At 40.3% G+C, this 21113-nt stretch overlaps 1 protein-coding gene across 1 annotated transcript in view; it reads right to left on the bottom strand.

Annotated features, from left to right (window-relative positions):
* Positions 1–3826: 3826 nt before the first annotated feature.
* The window catches only part of YAE1 (YAE1 maturation factor of ABCE1), a 47063-nt gene continuing 29776 nt past the window's right edge, over positions 3827–21113 (bottom strand). Inside the window, 2 exon segments of the mRNA XM_010364249.2 lie at positions 3827–4886; positions 4888–5112. Coding sequence (XP_010362551.2) covers positions 4757–4886; positions 4888–5112 — 355 coding nt within the window. The 3' untranslated portion in view covers positions 3827–4756.

The raw sequence follows: 21113 nt of genomic DNA, 5'->3' as shown, positions 1-21113 counted from the left end.
GCACCACTGCACTCCAGCCTGAGCAACGGAGCAAGACACTGTCTGTTAATCAAAAGGGGGTGGAGAGGGGAATCATAAGACAGCAGATTATACAACTGAAAAAAATTCAACAACTGAAAATGCGGGAGTATATCTGGGCCTCAGTGATAACTGGAACTAGGACTCTTCCTCCAAATCTTGTCTCTGTTTCTGTAGGTTTGCTTCAGTCTCCTCCGTTTCAGAATGACTGACTGTCCATATGGTCACTGATATCTCCCAATCCTCACACCTCATGGCTGCCACCACACCAGAGAGGGCTAGATGTCTTTTGGTTTTGTTTTTCCAGTTTCCTTAGTAAATCCTGGGTTGGGGCTCTGAATGGTTTGGTGGGAGTCATGTGTCCACTCTTAGACTAGTGATCTATGAGCCAGGAGACAGAGTCATGGGGCACAACCATGATGCCTGCCACCCAGCTCTCAAAGGGCAGGTGATGGTTAATTTTATGCATCAACTTGACTGGGCTATGGTAACCAGCTATTTAATTAAACTCTAAGTATGGACGTGAAGGCATTTTGTATATGTGGTTAACACCTGCAATCAGTTCACTTTAAGTAAAGGAGAATACCCACAATAGTGTAGGTCGACCTCATCCAATCAGTTGAAGGCCTCATAAGCAAAAACGGAGGTTTCCTGGAGAAGAAGAAACTCTGCCTCAAGATTGCAGTGTCAACTCCTGCAGAGCTTCCAGCCTGCCCTGTGGATCTATGGATTTTGAATTTGCCAGTCTCCACAATTATGTGAACCAATTCATTAAAATAAATAGACAGCTATAGCTATAGCTGTATCTATGTATCTGTGTCTGGAGATCTCTGACTGATACAGGGACAATTCCAGGATATGACAGAATCATTGTAATGCGAGCCAGGCGGCTACCCCAACAGAGTATCGGTGACAGGAACAGAGATGATACACAGAGGAATGGGAAAGAAGAAAAGGGAGGTGGGAATAAGAAAAAGTACATGTGGTAAATAATACTAGAATGTAGCTACGCATTGACTCACAAGGGACTAACTTTAAGTTACCTAACCGTCCTAATGCATCGTGAGTATTCACAAAACCATGATGAATATATTGAAATTTCATCCCTTTCTAATTCAGATTATTCCTTCATTTTGAATTACTCTGTCAGCACATGGCATGTTTTCTATAATTCATGTCTTACCATGTTTTATTTTTCTTATTTAACATTCTACAACTGGTGGTTTTATTTTCTAAATAAATTTATGTCACCTATTGCTGCTATAGCAAATTAACACAAATTTAGTGGTTTAAAACAACAACAAAAAAAGTTTTATTTTACAGCTCTAGAGGCCGAAGTCTAAAATGGATTGGCATGACTGTGTTCCTTCTGAAGGCTCTAGGGCAGGGGTCCCCAACCCCAGGGCCGTGAACCCGTACAAGTCTATGGCCTGTTAGGAACCAGGTGGTACAGCAGGAAGTGAGCAGTGGGCTAGCCAGGATTACCACCTGAGCTCCTTCCATCAGTTTAGCAGTGGCATTAGATTCTCATAGGATGAGAAACCCCTATCATGAACTGGGCATGTGAGGGATCTAAGTTGTGCACTCTTTGTGAGAATGTAACTAATTAATGCCTGATGATCTAAGGTGGAACAGTTTCATCCCAAAACTATCCCCGCTAGCCACCTGTCCATGGAAAAATTGTCTTCCAGAAAACCAGTTCCTGATGCCAAAAACATTGGGGACCGCTACTCTAGGGGAGAATACTATTCCTCGCTTCTTCCAGCTTCTAGAGGCTGCTCAGTCCTTGACTTGTGGCCCTCTTCCTCTTCCATCTCCAAAGCCAGCAGTCTCATCACTCTGTCTTCTGCTTCCATCATCATATCTCCTTTCCAACTCTGACTGTCCTGTCTGCCTCATAGAAGATCTCTTGTGATTACGTTGGGTTTACCAAATGATCCAGGAGAATTTCCCCATCTCAAAATCCTTAACTTAATCACATGTGCCAAATCCTTTTGCCTTTAAAGTAATATATTCACAGGTTCTGGGGCTGAGGACATAAACATCTTTAGGTGAGGGTATTCATTGTTCAGCCTATTGCAATAAATAATTATCATTATCAAATTGGTACACATAAATTAAAAAATCAAATAATATTGAAAAATCCCTCTCTCCAAGGCAAGTATTTTTAGCTTTTGTATCTGTTTCTTCTAGTATTTATCTTCATCCTTCTCAATAATAGGCTTACATGGCCATTTCTTATTTTACCAGTTTTATTTTATTTTTGAGACAGGGTCTCACTCTGTTGCCCAGGATGGAGTGCAGTGGTGCCATCTTGGCTCACTGCAACCTCCACCTCCTGGACTCAAGCAGTCCTCCCATCTTAGCCTCCCAAGTACCTGGAACTATGGGTGCACACCACCACATCTGGCTAATTTTTTGTACTTTTTGTAGACACGAAGTTTAGTCATGTTGCCCAGGCTGGTCTCAAACTCCTGGGTTCAAGTAATCCACCTGCCTTGAACTCCCACAGTGCTGGGACTGCAGGCATGCACCGTGGCACCCAGCCTATTTTATCCATTTTAGACATCATCTGTTGGCTTCCTGTTTTTTTAAGAAGGCAAGGTAAACAAATAACTTAAATAATGTATTTGTTTGCAGTGAAGCTTGTTAATACCATATAATGAAAATGTACAAAGAACCATGTTGCAATTATTGGGTAGATTTAAGTTAAAGACATTCATTAATAAGGAATCTTTGAATGTGAATATTCTGGGACTATCTCTAAGCCATTTGATCAGAACATCTGTCTTTGACTATTACCTTATTTGGGAAGGTATTGACATACATTTGAATTAAGCTCAGAATTTTTTAAAATAAGCCCTCATTTAAAAAAAAACTATATTCTATATTCAAATAAATTAATATGAATAGGACTTTCCAGAAACAATAATAAAGGAAACAAGGTATCTTGCAAAATGTGGTCCTGAACAAATAACGGTAAAAAAATAAATATATACTTAATTCCCAACTCCTCACAAAAGAGGCTACTTTCTGTGCCTCAGCCGTGGAAACAAGGGGCAGAATACCCTATTAGCAACCTTGGGCAGGGGGTTGCCAACACAAAAGCTCAAGCACTTAAACATGGCTATCTCAAAATAATTTCGGGGAACCTGACCAAAGGATTCAAATTTTGTTTTTAATAACTGATACAAAGGTAAAGTGCTTCTGCAACTAGCAGTGCCAGTGGAGCCTGTCTCAGCCCAGCACTCACCTATGTTATGCCCCCGAGCAAACCCTGATGCTCCTGCTCCAGGGGAGACCTTTTCCCTTTAGAGGTTCAGGACCCAGTGAACTCTTTGATTGTGTGAATGAGGTAAGCACCAACTCCATTTGGGAATTTTAAGGCTTGAAGTTAAATATTTTTCTAACACAGCTAGGCAGAGTCCATGTGTCAAACGCTGGTCTCCAGTTTGTTCTAATTTCTCACTATGTGTTTGTATATCTAAGACAACAGACTTTCACTGTATTGCCATAACCACAGGCAATGGCCGTCCTCACTTTTTCTTTCTTTTTCTTTTCTTTTTTTTTTTTTTTTTTTTTTGAGATGGGGTCTTACTCTGTCACCCAGGCTGGAGTGCAGTGGCACAATCTGGGCTCACTGCAACCTCTGCCTCCCTGGTTCAAGTGATTCTCCTGCCTCAGTCTCCCAAGAAGTTGGGATTACAGGCGCTTGCCACCATGTCCAGCTAATTTTTGTATTTTTAGAATAGACAGTTTCTCCATGTTGGCCAGGCTGGTCTCCAACTCTCCTCAAGTGATTCTCCCAGCTTGGCCTCCTCCCAAAGTGCTGGAATTACAGATATGAGCCTGTGTACCCAGCCTGCATCCTGATTTATGATTCCTATTTTGCACCTGGAAACAGTCCCTGTATTTAACAATAATACCTACACATAAAACAATCCACTGTTACAATTTATATAGTCACAAAACATTAAGGATTTTCTGTAGACTAAATGTTTTTAACCATAATTTTCTGCATCAAATCCACAGCCAGAATGCCCAAGATCAAAAAAATGTGCACAATACAAACCATAATCTGAAATACGCTTACAGACACACACTCTCACACACACTTCTCTTACAGAGCTGTGCTTGGGGAAACTCCATTTGTTGAGTGCCGCTGAAGGTGTGTTTTGCTAAACTGCTGCTCCAGGTTTTTGTTTGGAAAAATCTGTCACAGTAGGGTATGGCTATTTATTGGATGAACAGAAGAGAAAGATATACTTATGGCAACCAGAAAGCTTTAAGGTCTTTCAAGTCGTGTAAAGTGGACCTGCAGAAACGTTGGAATGTTCTCAGGATGCAAAATTGGAGCTGAAATGTCATATCAAACAGTTGCAAAAAATGTATAGCAACCGTGCCTTGAGGTCAAACCTGGTACCAAGATCTGCAACAAAAAGCTTCAAGACACATAGTTTGTTGGGCTTGTCCCACATGGTCGCATAATCTGATCATGTGTGAATTTCACAAACGACTCGTGTTGCTCTGCTAGTTTGGTATTGAGGATTTGCTCATACTCCTCCCAAATCTTCTCTTCATAGTTGAAGAGACGTGTACATACTGTTCCAGCTTGCCGGAGGGCCAAGGTGGGCTGGTCCATCTTCACTCAGGAGAAACCTGGAGCACTGGGTGCTGAGTGCTGAGGACTGAGGCTGGTTTTCCTAAACACAAGCTGCCTTCTGATTAAGAACAACTTCTAAATGTGTCCACCTCTGATAATGATTCTATTATGTGTTGAAAAATGTGCTTCGGAGTTGGAAGGTGCCTCTGGCGGCCAGGTGGGGCAGGCTGCTGCAGGGTCGCGGTGGGGTCTGCGTCTGAAGCGGCGGGCCTGGGGCCCGGAGCCGGGCGGGGAAGCGGGGAGTGGCGCGGCCGCTTTGGGGAACCTGGCTCAGCAGCGTTGCCTCGAGCTCGAGCTCCGTGGGCTGTTTCGGCGTAGCCCCGCTCGCCATGTGGCCGGCGACCCGGAGGGGATTCAGCCGTAGTTGCATCTCAACCTCCGGGCTCCTCAGCGGGGCTCTCAAGCCCAGTAGGCTCCAATCCGTTGATTTCCTGTTTTGATAGACAATTGGACAGACAGAGATTTGACTCTGTTATCACTGTCCCCACAAGTTTCCCCATTCTCCCAATTCGATAACATCATTATTTTCTGATAAACATATAACGAAGATTTGTCTCTGTTCCAACCCCCCCAACTTTCCCCATTCTCCCAGTTTGATAACATCATTACTTTCTGATAAAATAATAACCAGTGTTCCCACATGATGGTGATGTAAATATGATTCACTGCACGGCTTGATAGAGAAGTATGACTGCATTTCCTTTTAAAGATTTTTGTTTGGCTTTGGTATCTGCCTTATTGTTTAACTTATCTAATTTTCTACCCAGATGTTCCCAATGCTTTCCAAATATTTCATCACATTATCTATGGGGTCTCCCTTTTCCCGCAGCTCTTCCCCTGGGGGACTCCAGTCCTCCCGATCTCTGGCCTGGTTATTCTCCCCGTCTACAGCACAATTAGATCCTGTGATTCTCCTTCACTGCTTTCTTGGATAGCACATTAAAGGGGCTGGGGGGCGGGAGTACACAGAAAAGGTGACAGCTTTTCTGAAAGTGAGATTTCTGACATACTGGGCTGAAATTGTCTATATGTTCTACAGTGATGGGAAGGATTTTTAAATCTGACTTAATTATTAAGCTCATGTCAGGCTTGACTTTGGTATAAAATGAACCCTGACTCAGTATTTCTGACAATCAAGTAATACTCAGAATGAGTATTGGTTGTTTTAATTATATAACTTCTTCAGTTACAAGCCCAAAGTCTTTTATGTAATGAGTGAAAGAGTAATTAAAAGCATTTGTTTACACTCCAAATCTGAATGCTTTCTGAAGGAAAGCATTGGTAGATCCCTTATCAGTAGTTACTGAGAATTCATACATAATTAATAAACTTCTGTAATATAGAATGAAATCCTAGAAAATGTAAAATTTTGTTTAGACTCTAATCATGTCTAAAATGTATGTTAAATAGAATTAGCTAATTTCCTGGCTTTCCTCTTGGAAGAAATCACAGTCCCTCAAATCAGTCATTCTGTAAATACTTGTTCAGTGGTTATTATGGTCAAGAGACCAGATCTCCTGAGAGATCTTATCTTTGCCACATTCTCTTCCTGTGTTTGTTTTCTATCCTTTTCTTTTTCTTCTTTCTCAGAAATCATCCCTTAAACATTCTCTATCTCCTGCTCCATCTGCTCTTCACTTCCTGTCTCTCTCAATCCCTATGTCTTCTCTTGTCAGCAGTCACTTGATCAACGCAGGTGCCTTCTGTGTATTCCCAAGAACTTTGCCATATGTATTGTCCTAATTTTTAACTTCCCTAGGGTACTGTGCTGAATATTTTACAGGCATTAAAGAAATTATTGAAAGGCTTTAGAACTATAGGCAAATGGCATTTCACTTATGTCCTTGTTTCTAAGTCAATTTTTAAAAGTTGCATATCTTTATACCTTTATAACAATGGCACCTTTGTTGATTTCAGGGCTATTCAGTAGTTTCCTTAATTAATTTTTTTTGACAGAAATAAAGGAGTCAAGGGAGGGTGAACATGTTCTATGATCCTTGGATTTGGCCTGAAGGCTATTAAGGATTTCAACAGCAAAGGAATCAGTGTAGAGGAAAGGCCAAAAAGAAAACAAATATATTAGGGCCAGGCGCCCTGACTCACTCCTGTAATCCCAACACTTTGGGAGGCCGAGGCAGGTGGATCACATGAGGTCAGGAGTTTGGGACCAACCTGGCGATCATGGTAAAACCCCGTCTCTACTAAAAATAGAAAAATTAGCCAGGCATGGTGGCACGCGCCTGTAGTCCCAGCTACTCGGGAGGCTGAGGCAGGAGAATTGCTTGAACCTGGGAGGCAGAGATTTCAGTGAGCCAAGATTGCATCATTGCACTCCAGCCCGGGCAACAGAGCAAGACTACATCTTAAAAAGCAAACAAACAATAACAACAAAAACCAAATGTATTAGTTTTCTATTGCTGCTGTGATCAATTACCACAAACTTACTGGCTTAAAACAACAAAAAGTGTATTATCTTAGAGTTCTTTATTGAATTCAAAAGTCCAACATGAATCTTACTGGGCTCAGATCAGTGTCAGCAGGGTGTAGCCTAGAGGCTGCCTGATTTTTTGGGTCATGGCCTCCTTCCTTCACCTTCAAACCCAGCAATACCAGGCCAAGCCCTTCCCATGCTGCCATTTCTCTGGTTCTCCAATTGCCTCTTCCACTTTTAAGTATTCTTGTGATTATAGGATAATCCAGGATAACTTCCTATTTTAAAGCCAGCTGATTATCAACCTTAATTCCATTTCTAACATTCATTCCTTCCCTATATAATCTAACATAGTCTCAGGTTCCAGGGAGTAGGACATAGACAACATTGGGGAGGGCAACGAACATTATTCTATTGATCACAGTGAACAAAGGAGAGGATCCTGACAATCCCAAAGAAAGGAAAAATTATGACATTAAGTAAACCTCATAATTTGGAGATAAGGAAGATAACAGAGAAGCATTGAAGACAGTATAGCCCATGATGTAGAGAATACTTGATATTTTCATAGAGTATGAGGCTGAGAAGAAATTGGATATGTCATGTAATTGTTGACAGAAAGCAAACCACTAGAGTCAATTTGCACTGGTATAAATACCAACATTTTAGAAAGGAATAAAAATTTTATTTTTCTACTGAAAGACTCAAACTTAAAATAATGACAGTAGGCAACTCTATGCAAATCACCCTGAAACAAGAAAGTACATATTTTTAAAGCTCAATACAGTTTACAAAATGATTATATTCTGCAGTTATACAATTTGATGAAATTTGGATTTTAACTTATTCAATAGTTCATTCCGTATGGCTTCTCATAAGTACTGCAGAATGCTATCTTGGATTTTGATTTTTTTAGTGCTTTTTTGGGATTAAGTCTGAAATCTTCTAATTTGCCCTTAAACCTAGATAGAAAATTGTGGGCACACCCTTGTGTGTGTGCACAAATATAGCAACTGGAATGTTATCTGTATACCACTATTCACCCGGTTCCACCTCCATGCTCAGCAGAAGTCATCAGGGTGGAGTAGATTTATAAAGCACAGAATAATAGTTTCATTTTCTCCTTTGTTCTTGCTATAAGCCACAAACTAATCACTGTCAAAGAGAATGAGATTAGAATTATCTGTTCCTTTTGAATGTACATGAGGTTCCTCAATGTTAAACTAAAAATTTAACTACACGTAGGTGTTTAATACACTAGCATTCTTTTATTTGCTAAATTTTATTAAATGAAACTTGAAGTCAAAATCCCAAATGTCTCTGTATTGTTGAAATGGTTATTTAAAAATAACCATTTTATTGTTGTTGAAAAATACAATCTGTAACTCTGTTCCTTCTAGTCTACTTCTGATTCTTTGTGCTTAAACTTTATCTTTTATTTTTTTGAGCACAAAAAGTGCAGCTAGAAGTCCCAAAGGAAGAAAAACAACTGGAAGCAATAAGTAAATGTAATAATGAGATTTTAAAGTTGTAGGAGACTTTTGAAGTGGTTTTCTTGAGAGAATTTCTACAAAAAAAAAAAAAAATAATTGTTTACCGTGATTCTTGGAGGTAGGGCAAAAGACCCTGTAGCTTACCTGTTTCAATTTTCTAGGAAAAAGAACTCTGTGATGATGAATGAAACAATAAAAATTGAAACAGAACCATAATTCTAGTCATTCTCAAAGCCCAGCAGGAAGTAAAAAGGATAATCTAGAGAACATACTCAGTTTACCTATAAGAACTGAAGAAAGAACTTGCTTTGGGAGAAGTTCTCAGCCCATGTCATAGGGTTCTGCAAAGAAACAGAACCAACAGAGAAAGAGGAAAAAACAAGATTGGCTCATGCAGTAATTGAGGCTGAGAAGTCCCAAGATCTGTAGGCAATGAGCTGGAGACCCAGGAGAGCCAATGTGTAGTTTGTCTGAGCCTGAGAGCCTGAGAACCAGGACAGCTGATGGTGTAAGTTCCACTCTGAAAAACAACTGGCTCAAGACCCCAAAACAGCCAATGTTTCAATTCAAGACTGGAAGAAGAAAAGATTAATATCCCAGTTCAAAGCAGTCAGACAGAAGTTCCCTCTCACTTGAGGGAGGGTCAGTCTTTTGTTCTATTCAGGCCTTCAACTGTTTGGACAAGGGCTACCCATAGTAGATAGGACAACTTGCTTTACTCAATCTTCTGATTCAAATGTTAATCTCATCCAGCACCAACCTCACAGACACACCCAGAATAATATTCATCCAACTATTTGGGCACTTTATGGCTCAGTCAAGATGACACATAAAATTAAACATCACATCTCATAGGTTAACCACAACCTACCTCATAGTAGGTTGTAGACCATGCTTACAAAGTCACTTTGACCTGGTCTGGTTTCCCACCCAAAGCAAGAATCTCTCAACAACATTGCTGCTAGATGGCCATATAGGGTCTTCTTGGAAATTTCCAATGGGGAAATCAATATTTTGTGAGAAAGCTCAGGGGCAGCTTTAATTATTTTAGATAGGGCTATGTTATTTTGAACTGAAGAGTATCTCACTGTAATTTCCAGTCATTTGTCCTTCTTCTAACCTTTGGAACTACTCAGAATAAGTCTATATTCTATTCCGCACACCAACTCTTCAAGCAAATGAAGATTCTGTTATATTCTTCCAAACACTTTTTTCCCAAGTTAAACATTCCCAGCTTATTTTTCTAATCCTCATAGTATATGATTTCTTTGACACATTCTAGTTTTGTCAGTTTTCATAAAATGTGATATCTTAAACTGAACACATTTTAAATGTGTTCTAACTCTTTTATACTAGGGAAAAATCAACTTTGAGGCTCCGCTTCTCTTATTTTCATATAAGTACAAGAAGTTTTCTGTTGAAAAAAACCACTGAAACCATTATTTATGATTATATAGCTACTAATCAAAATAGCCTTAATATTATTTTAAGTTTTCCAATCCAAGTAGTTTACATAAATACTTTCCCAAACTCCTCTAAGATACATAATATTTCACACATATATTAACAATCGTCCTGCAATGTATTGTTTTCTTTGAGACTCAAAAATCAGTGGAGGTCACACTGCATACCTCAAGCCCTGATTTTGTTAGGTATCGACTTATCCCCCTTTGTCACACTGAAGAAGTAAAGGTGACACTAAGAAGTAAATCCTGATTGGCCTAAGCTAATTAAGATGTTTCAGAATAGGAGCAATCCCTCTTGCCAAAAGAATGTTTTAATGGCAGGCATATGATTTAGCTCTGGCCAATTAGATGTGTAAGAAACTCTGTTGAGTGGCTTCTTGAAAAGGTTTCCACATTTTTCAAAAGGAGATGTTAGTAAATGGCCTCTTTCCTTCCTCTGGATGTTCTATGTGGATGTGTTGACAGGCATAGCTATAACCATTTTGCTCTTAGCTGGAAATGTCAGAGGAACATATTGAAAGAACCTGTGTCCCTGACGTCAATCAACCCTTCCTCCATATTTCCTGCCCTTCCTCCATACTTCCTGTTATGTAGATATTAAACTCTCTTATTCTTTAAGTCGAGTTGAATTAACGTTTTCTGTTACTTGCAACCAAAGTCATCTTAATTGATAGATTCTGCCCTTGAACATATCAAAAACTCAGTTAACCCACATCTCACAGTTGGTGGAAGATCTAATATCCTCCTGATATTTCTTTGAAGTTCCTCAGAATGACTTACTCCAAATCCAACTTCCTGATACTGAACTCTTGAACACTGTGCAGATCCAGTTGTGGAACATGACTTCTTTATCTCAATTTATTTTAAAAAAATCCACTCTCATAATACACACTAAACTTTGTGTGTTAAATTTTATTGAATATTCAGACTGAGGGAATAGATTTTATATTACTCTGGTGAAACATCTTAAAAATGAATCATTAGATATTCTTGTTTTTGACATCCTCAGCAAATCCATCTACTGGAATTTTTTACTGGTCATCTTCCATGGTCAGCAATCTCTGGTTTCATTCTCCAGGCTAACATCTTCAGGAAAAAGCATTTCAACACAATTCCCACCGCTTAATTTTCTAATTAGTTTAGTTTTCCACCTACTTAGGGACTCTGGTTTACTTTTGCATATCAAAACTCATCACATGAGCCGGGCATGGTGGCTCACGCCTGTAATCCCAGCACTTTGGGAGGCCAAGGCGGGTGCACGAGGTCAGGAGATCAAGACCATCCTGGCTAACACGGTGAAACCCCGTCTCTACTAAAAAATACAAAAAATTAGCCCGGCATGGGTGGCAGGCGCCTGTAGTCCCAGCTACTCGGGAGGCTGAGGCAGGAGAATGGCATGAACCCGGGAGGCAGAGCTTGCAGTGAGCCGAGATCCGGCCACTGCACTCCAGCCTGGGCGACAGAGCAAGATTCCGTCTCAAACAAACAAACAAACAAACAAAACAAAAACAAAAACGAAAATTCATCACATGCTCTGCTAAATTAGAGGACATCTACTTTGGGTCTTACTTTTCTGGGGCACAGAATTATTGGCAGAAACTTTGAAATTTAGACCTGGCACAGTGGCTCACGCCTGTAATCCCAGCACTTTGGAAGGCAAAGGTGGACAGATCATTTGAGGCCAGGAGTTTGAGATCAACTTGACCAACATCGTGAAACCTCATGTCTACTAAAAATACAAAAATTAGTCAGGTGTAGTGGCGCATGCCTGTAATCCCAGCTACTTGGGAGATTGAGGCAAGAGAATTGCTTGAATGTGGAAAGCAGAGGCTGCAGTGAACTGAGATTGTGCCACTGCATTCCAGCCTAGATGACAGAGAGAGCCTCACTCTGTCACAAAACAAACAAACAAACAAAAAGCAAATAAAAAAAACGAACTTTGAAATTTCAATCTCTGTTTTCTTCTTCTTCTACCTGCCTCTGCAAATGGAAAGAAACAACATAGAGAGGAATTTTCTCATTGATATGAATTCAGCCACTCCACCTTAGAAGAATGAAGTTGCTATAGTCATTCTGGGTTTTAAATAACACATTTTTTTCTATGATAGACAAGAATGCTAATATAATGAGTAATTGTGCTAAAATATTTGCAAAGTGAATCTTCTCAGAAACTTTGAATCTTTTTCTGATGCTAAAGAGTTCTACAACGTGGAAATCCATCATTCATTATGAGTTTCTATTCATGGTAAGACTTGTTTTAAATCTCAGAAACTTATTGTCTAACTAGCCCTGCAGGTCTCTTAGGTATTAAGGAAGCCACACTGTGCCACTGTGTTTGTTTCAGCAGTCTATTGGCTGCATTGGGCTGGAATATTCTACCTTTCTAGCATTAACAGTCTGATGATTTTTCAATGATGATAGACTCTACAGAATTAGTGCTGAATTTAATAATGCATCTCTAACCAGATGTTCTCTTAAGTTTCTTATGTTCTTTCTGACGGGCTGTGTCTTTGAGTCCTCTAGTTTGCCCTAAAAAGGATAGAAATAACAAACATGATTCCAGGACAATTATTACTCCACAAAAATTCCTGTTAATTACTCCCAGGTAACACAGTTTTTTCTAAAGTAATCTGCTCTCTTAATCCATTCATTTTTTTCGTTCATTCATTCAGTACCTATTGACTGTCTTCTATAGATAACCACTTGCTGGGCACTCTTTGATATTATGCCCCTTGAAGTTAGAATATTCATGAAAATACTTTAACTTTTCTAATTTCATATCAATGTCAAACCTATATAATGCTCTACACAAGCATCTGCTTAATTCAAATGCGATTCGATGCAAAAAAAGGATTAAGTCAAAGAAGTTGGTCTGTTCTTTATAGTTTTTTTTTTTTTTTTTTTTTGAGATGGAGTCTGGCTCTGTCACCCAGGCTGGAGTGCAGTGGCTCCATCTCGGCTTACTGCAACCTCTGCCTCCTGAGCCTCCCGAGCAGCTGGATTACAGGCACCTGCCACCATGCCCGGCTAATTTTTGTATTTTTAGTAGAGATGGGGTTTCACCATGTTGGCCAAGCTGGTCTTGAACTCCTGACCTCAGGTGATCCACCCACCTTGGTCTCCCAAAGTGCTAGGATTACAGGCATGAACCACCGTGCCCAGCCCTTTATAGTTTATTGTTACATTTATAGTCTGTTATTCTTAAGAGTTAAAAGGAAATACTGCCATAATCAGAAGCTTTATTTACTTGTGTTAACTGCCCTGTAAAGCTGTTACAATGTTTTTGTAATAGTATTAAAGGTGGTTACAGAATTTTGACTTGAGTAAAATTAAACAATGAAAACTGTTCTGTTGTTGTTCTCAGTCTGTTTACTGTAGCTATAAATTTAGCATTTATGTCAGGAATTAAGCATGTTCCTGGCACAGAACTTAGTAATATGATGCTGGTCCCCAAAATACTTACTTAGATAACCTTTTAGATAACCAAAGAGCATTTTCACTTTGTGCTTGCTTTTGTTTGGTTTGTATAATGCCTGCTTATATAAAATAATATAGACGAAACCTTCTCTTTCAGACTAGATTTAAACCAGTCAAAATGACAGCCTATGAAGATGATGACAGTACTGACTTGCTGTCTTGGTTTGGTAGGGTTGCCATAACAAAGTATCACAAACTGGGTGGCTTAAACAACAGAAATAGTTTGTCTCATAGTTCTGGAGGCTAGAAGTTCAAGATCAAGGTGTTGACAGGGTTTGTTTCTTCTGAGGGCTGCGAGAAAGAATTTGTTTCATGTCTCTCCCTTAGCTCCTTGTGCTTTGTTGACCATCTTTCCCATTTCTTGGCTTGCAAATGCGTTACCTTCTGCCTCCATCTTGACACGGCATTCTCCCTAGTGTGCATGTTTGTCCCCAAATTTCCCCTTTTAATAAAAACAGCAGGCCGGGGGCGGTGGCTCACACCTGTAATCCCAACACTTTGGGAGGCCGTGGCAGGTGGATCACCTGAGGCTGGGAGTTTGAGACCAGCCTGACCAACATGGCGAAACCCTGTCTCTGCTAAAAATACAAAAATTAGCTGGGTGTGGCAGCACATGCCTGTAATCCCAGCTACTCGGGAGGCTGGGGCACAAGAATCGCTTGAACCCGTGAGAAAGAGGTAGTGGTGAGCTGAGATAGCGCCACTGCACTTCAGCCTGGGCGACAGAGTGAGACTCCATCCCAAAAATAAATAAATAAATAATAAATAAATAAAATTAATAAAAACACCATTTGTATTAGATTAGGGGTCCATCCTATTCTAGCATGACCTTACCTTAATTATATCGATAACTATTTCCAAACAAGGCCACATTCTGAAGTACTGGGGGCTAGAACTTCAACATAGGAATTTGAGGGGACACAATTCAACCATAACACTTACAATCAAAGTTATGTTTTATATTAGTGGTTCTTCCATTTCCTTAACAAATATTTACTCCCTGTGTGCTAAGCACTATGCTGGAAACTGGAAATACAATAATAAATTAGATACGGTCCTTATTCTCAAGAAACTTCAGTTCATGGATTTATGCCTCTTCCTTTACAGTCTTTTCACTTCCAAGGAAATGAAATAAAAAGGGGGCTACCAATGTTTAAGGACCATATGCAGAATACCTAAAAACAATAATAATGGCCAATATTTGTTGAATACTTGCAAATATCATCATGTACATTATCTCATTTAATCTTTAAAACAACACTTCAGGCCGGGCGCGGTGGCTGACACCTGTAATCCCAGCACTTTGGGAGGTTGAGGTGGGCAGATCACCTGAGGTCAAGAGTTCGAGACCAGCCTGGCCAACATGGTGAAACCCTGTCTCTACTAAAAATACAAAAATTAGCTGGGTGTAGTGGCGCATGCCTGTAGTCTCAGCTACTCAAGAAGCTGAGGCAGGAGAATCTTTTGAACTCCAGAGGCGGAGGGTGCAGTGAGCCGAGATTGTGCGACTGCACTCCAGCCTGGGCAACAGAGCAAGACTCCATCTCAAAAAAAGCAAAAATGACAACAACAAAAAAAACACTTTAAAGTAGAAACTATTATTATCACCCCATTTACAAATGAAGAAATTGAGGCTCTGGGAAGCCTAGCAAGTGGCAGAGTGAGGATTTATTTATTTATTTATTTATTTATTTATTTATTTATTTATTATTCTGAGACCGTGTCTCCCTCTGTCACCCAGGCTGGAGTGCAGTGGCATGATCTCAGCTCACTGCAACCTGTGCCTCCTGGGTTCAAGCGATTCTTGTGCCTCAGCCTCTCTAGGAGCTGGGATTATAGCCGCATGGCCAACCACGCCTGGCCAATTTTTGCATTTTTAGTACAGACAGGGTTTCACCATGTTGGCCAGGCTGGTCTCAAACTCCTGTCAAGTGAACTGCCGGCCTTGGCCTCCCAACAGAGTGAGGATTTTAGCCTAAGATGGCCTGGCACCTGAGCTAGATACCATTGCTACAGAACCCCTACATTATACATCTTCTAATGGTGGGGAGAATTGAAAAAAAAAAGTCTTTCCTTTATCTTTAAACAGTTTATGTAACATAATACCTATTGTCTAATTTCTTCTCCTTCTCTTTGTTGCCTTCTTCTTCTTTTTTTTTTTTTTGAGACAGGACCTCAGGGTCTCACTTTGTCACCTAGGCTGGAGTGCTGTGGCATGGTCATAGCTCACTGTAGCCTTGACCTTCTGAGTTCAAGGGATCCTTCTGTCTTAGCCCCCTAAATAGCTGGGACTACAGGCATGTGCCACCACACCCGGCTAATTTTTGTATTTGTGGTAGAGATGGAGTTTTGCCATGTTGCTCAGGCTGGTTTTGCACTCCTGAGCTCAAGCAATCCACCCTTCTTGGCCTACCAAAGTGCTGGGATTATGGGTGTGAGCCACTGCACCTGGCCTGTTGCTTTCTTTTTTACTTGCCAACATATACAAGTTCATTTGTTTCTTCCATCAACACTTCCTTAAAAACAAACAAACAAACAAACAAAAAATGAAAAAAAACTTGGCCCAGGCACGGTGGCTTATGCCTGTAATCCCAGTAATCTGGAAGGCGAGGCGGGAGGATCACTTGAGGTCAGGAGCTCAAGACCAGCCTGGCCAACACAGTGAAACCCTGTCTCTACTAAAATACAAAAATTGGCTTGGCATGGTGGCATGCACCTGCAATTCCAGCTACTCTGGAGGCTGAGGCAGGAGAATTGCTTTAACCCTAGAGGTGGAAGTTGCAGTGAGCTAAGATCATGCCACTGCACTCCAGCCTGGGTGACAGAGTGACGCTCTGTCACAAACAAACAAACCTGGCAGGGCATGGTTGCTCATACCTGTAACCCCAGGACTTTAGGAGGCCAAGGAGGGACTCCGAGCCTAGGAGTTCGAGACCAGTCTGGGCAACATAGTGAGTCCCTGTCTCTATTTAATAAAAAGAAAAAGAAAAAAAAAGAAAAATTTTTCTTATCTCACTTCTTTCCTTCCCATTTCCTTAGAGGACTTCCCTTTCTACCCAAAAACTGAATTTCCTCCGCAGAACATGCCGGTAATACAGAATTATCTGCTGGGAAATTGAGTGGGAAGTGGTTGGCTTACTATTCTGGGACAAAAACCAGCATCTCACTTTTAAAAGGTAAACCTTTTGGGAAGTGAAAGGATGGGGTTAAGTTCTTTCCAGAAAGGAAAACAATCCTATTTTTGGGCCATATCTATTGGCCCAACCACTACCACTACTATTAAAAACCCAGTTTCTCGGCCCTACTGCTAACACTGGTTTTACATTGACATAGTGACAGTGGATAAAGGTTTGCTGGATGATCAGAAGTATATTTTTCCCCAGAGTCTAAAGCAAAACATAACTTAGGAATGGCACTGCTATGAGGAAAAGTGAGATGTAATACCTGAGACCAGCTAATTATCAGAACTAAGTATCCAATATTAACCTCACAGTAAGTTAAACAGGTTCCCACGAATACATTCCAACCACTCTTAAAAAAATTTTTTTTTTAAATAGAGATGGAGTCTCACTATGTTGCCCAGGCTGGTCTCCTCCTGGGCTCAAACAATCCTCTCACTTCCACTTCCCAAAGTGCTGGGATTACAGGTGTGAGCCACTGTGCCTGGCCTCAACCTCTCTCTTTTCTAATCAGTGACAAGATTCTGAGAGAGAAATGAATAGAGTTGATTATGTAGCACATTATGAATAATTAGAGAAAGGGTTACTAGACTAAATATTTTCTCTTACATTTCTAAAGATTTTAGTAGAATCCTTTTTACTATGAAGAAGCCACAGTTCAAAAATGATTTCCTTTAAGGGACAAGTCTTGCATTTCTAATCTGTTAAAAGATGGCAAATGCCATAGTCATCATGACTTATCACAGAAATGTCTTTTAAAAATCCAGGTACAAATTTTAATTGCAAGCACAAATTACAAGAGAAAGAAAGTCAGTTTCAGAGACGTCAAATCATATTCGCTTCTAAAATCTTTCCCTTGAAATTTTTGTGGACATGGCCTATTTGCTTAGCATGTTAGTTAATGTTCCTACGTTAGTTGTGTCTTGTATTCATTTATTTATTCAACAAGTGTGTATTGAGTATCTATTTTATTCCAGGTACTGACCTAAGGGCCAACATACAAAGTCAAGTGAGAGACACAGCATATCCTCAAGGAGCAGATTGTCCAATGGGGAAGAGAGGTAAGTAAATAGGCACTTTTTATGTAATGTCATAAGTAATATAATGTAAATATGCACAGGGAGCACAGAAAATGGTGCCTGAGCCAGGGAGTGAGGTGAACAGGGTTAGGAAAGTTGTTGAGGAGAAGGACACATTTAAGCTACAAAATGAGGAATAATTATTATTGGAAGTGACTTAAAGCTGGGCATGGTGGCTCATGCCTGTAATCCCAGCACTTTGGGAGGCTGAGGCGAGCAGATCACCTGAGGTCGGGAGTTCAAGACCAGCCTGGCCAACATGGTGAAACCTCATCTCTACTAAAAATACAAAAATTAGCTGGGTGTGGTGGCTGGCACCTGTAATCCCAGCTGCTTGGGAGGTTGAGGCAGGAGAATTGCTGGAACCCGGGAGGCGGAGGTTGTGGTGAGCCGAGATCATGTCACTGCACTACAGCCTAAGCGACAGAGTGAGACGCCATCTCCATAAAAAGAAAAAAAAAAAAAGTGAATTACAGATTGCCAAATCTGGTAAGATTTTATTTTGTTACTTTTCAAATGTTCCATGTGATAAATGCCTCTCTTTTGCAAACTCTAAAATAAACATTAGTTTGACGATGGAGAATTCAACCATGTGTGACTGCCTTTGTCTCTTGTAGCTCTGTTATTAAGACCAGATATCAAGAAAAAGGCATAGCCAATGGAGAAAATTAATGATTAGGTCTGGAATTTAGCTGCTGGAGTTAGAGAAAGAACTAACTGCTGTATATATCTGCTGTATATAGATTTGACCAGAAAAGAAGCAGAGATGATTTCTTCTCATCTCAAGAAGGCTTGATGAAAGACAGCTTCCAAAATGAGTTCCTTGAGTGCTGAATCTCTATTCTTTTCATTTTTAAACTCATGATTCTAGGCTTGAAACTCACCCATGTTGATGCCACCACAGACAGCTTTGAATATGTACAAGGGCATCTCCAATAATTGTACTTGGGAGGAGGAGATAAGGCATCATTTCCCTCTTTATCTGCAATTGAGTAGTTACTGAGAGAGTTGTTTAAAGAGCTCTTTATTCATTCATTCGGATATTATTCATTGTTAAAACATATATAATTTGATATGTAAATTATATCTTAAGAAAACTGTTTTATAAAAGCCATTCGTAGTATACTCTAATGTCTTTTCCCCGAGGCCAGCATAGTTTGGCACATAAAGGCTTCTTGACTAAGTTGACTATGTGGCCTGGTTGGGTCCCTCTGCAGTGTTTACCAGCTCCTCTGGCATATGTCCCAGAACAACAATCCTTTTTCCTTTCAGATTATGACACTGGATGTGAACTGAAATCCCCTTAACTCAGAAACTTACTGTTCAAACCTCCAGAAAAACGCTGGACAAAATCCTCATCAATAAAAAGAGAATAATTGAACATGATGCTTGGAAATGTTCCCAGCAATGTCCTTAACCTTGGAAAAAAAATTCCTAGTCTATAATGTTTCTAGTCACTTATCCACAGGAATAGAATTGAAGGGTAAGTCAGAACAAGCAAAGGTCCTATTAGTGTGGCGGTTCTGGAGAAGAGGTTGCCTTGTTACTTTTTTCAGCAGAGAATTTAGAAAAGAACACCACAACATGAGGGGGAACATAGTCCTCCTTCCAAAAAGTTTATCTCTAAAAGATTAAAAACAAAAACAAAACACCCCGAAGTATAACATGATAACCTGGAGCAATCAGGTTGATTTAAATATATAAATATGATACAAATATCTAAATATGGAGCAGATTTTTCTTGGTTAAAAAAATGAGGTTCTGGCCGGGGCATGGTGGCTCACACCTGTAATCCCAGCACTTTGGGAGGCCAAGGCAGGTGGATCACTTGAGCTCAGAAGTTCAATACCAGCCTAGCCAACATGGTGAAAGCCCATCTCTACTAAAAATACAAAAAATTAGCCAAGCATGGAGGCGGACACATGTAATCCTAGCTACCTGGAAGACTGAGGCAGGAGAATTGCTTGAACCTGGGAGGTTGTAGTGAACCAAGATCATGCCATTGTACTCCAGCCTGGGCAACAAGAGTAAGACTCTGTCTAAAAAAAAGAAAAAAAAAAAAATGAGGTTCTACTTCCATTAATGGGAGAGTAGCATGTATCAGACCAACCATTCCACATTCCACAAGTAATGCTTATAAACTCTGAACAAAATATATGTATATATAAAATATGAAGGCATTGAGAAGGGACCAAAGTAGGCAGAAAATGAAAAGGAATCAAATTTAGAGGAAAAGAAAGACATTGGGTGAGTTTTTCCATTTCTTATGACTCTTTACCTAAGGGTGGGCTCCAGCAAGCCTTGCACAGGGTAGCTAATGCTCACAGACTCATAATCATACAGGTTATGTATTAAGAGTCAGAGTTTGGAGCAACCACAGCTGGAATGTGAGGGAGAAGATTCTGGAAAGGAGAGAGCCATAGGGGAGGAGCTCCAGTTTGTCAATATAAAATCTGCTTGAAAATCTGGCTGACTCCTGCACTATCCCTGTGCAGGGCAGAACCTGAGAAGCCCATACATGGCTAAAAGAATGGAACAAAGATTTCAGCTACTGCCCAACATAGAGGGGGTAGAGTATGGAGTTTGAGTTCTGGCAAGTTATCTGTCTACTAAAACAAAAATTAATACTCTTGAGAAGAACATAACAGAGTTCAGAGTTTCTCCAATTTATCATTCACTGACCATGTCCAGGATGCAACCCCAAATTACTAGACATAAGAAGAAACAGGAAAATGCGACCAACACTCTAAGAAAAAGACAGTCACTAGAGACCAACCACAGAATGCTTCATATATTGTAATTAGCAAAGATTTTAAGGCAGTTATTTAATTATACCTAAGGATGTAAAAGAAAACATAATTTAAATGAATAAACATATAGGAAATCTCAGCAGAGAAACCAACCACAAAGAAATAACCAGGCTGGATGCAGTGGCTCATGCCTGTGATTCCCAGCACTTTGGGAGGCTGGGGTGGGCAGATTGCTTAAGCTCACAAGTTTGAGACCAGACTGGGCAACGTGGCAAAACCCTGTCTCTACTAAAAATACAAAAAATTAGCTGGGCATGGTGGTGTGTGACTGTAGTCCCAGCTACTCGGGGGCTGAGGCAGGAGGATTTCTTGCACCCATAAAAGGCTGGGCACAGTGGCTCATGCCTGTAAATCCAGCACCTTGGGAGGCCAGGGCAGGCAGATCACTTGAGGCCAGGAGTTCCACACCAGACTGGCCTATATGGTGAAACCCCATCTCTACTAAAAATACAAAAATTAGCTGGGCATGGTGGCAGGCACCTGCAATTCTAGCTACT

Source organism: Rhinopithecus roxellana, chromosome 6, assembly GCF_007565055.1.
Source record: "Rhinopithecus roxellana isolate Shanxi Qingling chromosome 6, ASM756505v1, whole genome shotgun sequence".
Taxonomy (NCBI): Eukaryota; Metazoa; Chordata; class Mammalia; order Primates; family Cercopithecidae; genus Rhinopithecus; species Rhinopithecus roxellana.
Note: the sequence above shows the minus strand (reverse complement) of the source record. Positions and strands in the feature narration are given on the sequence as shown.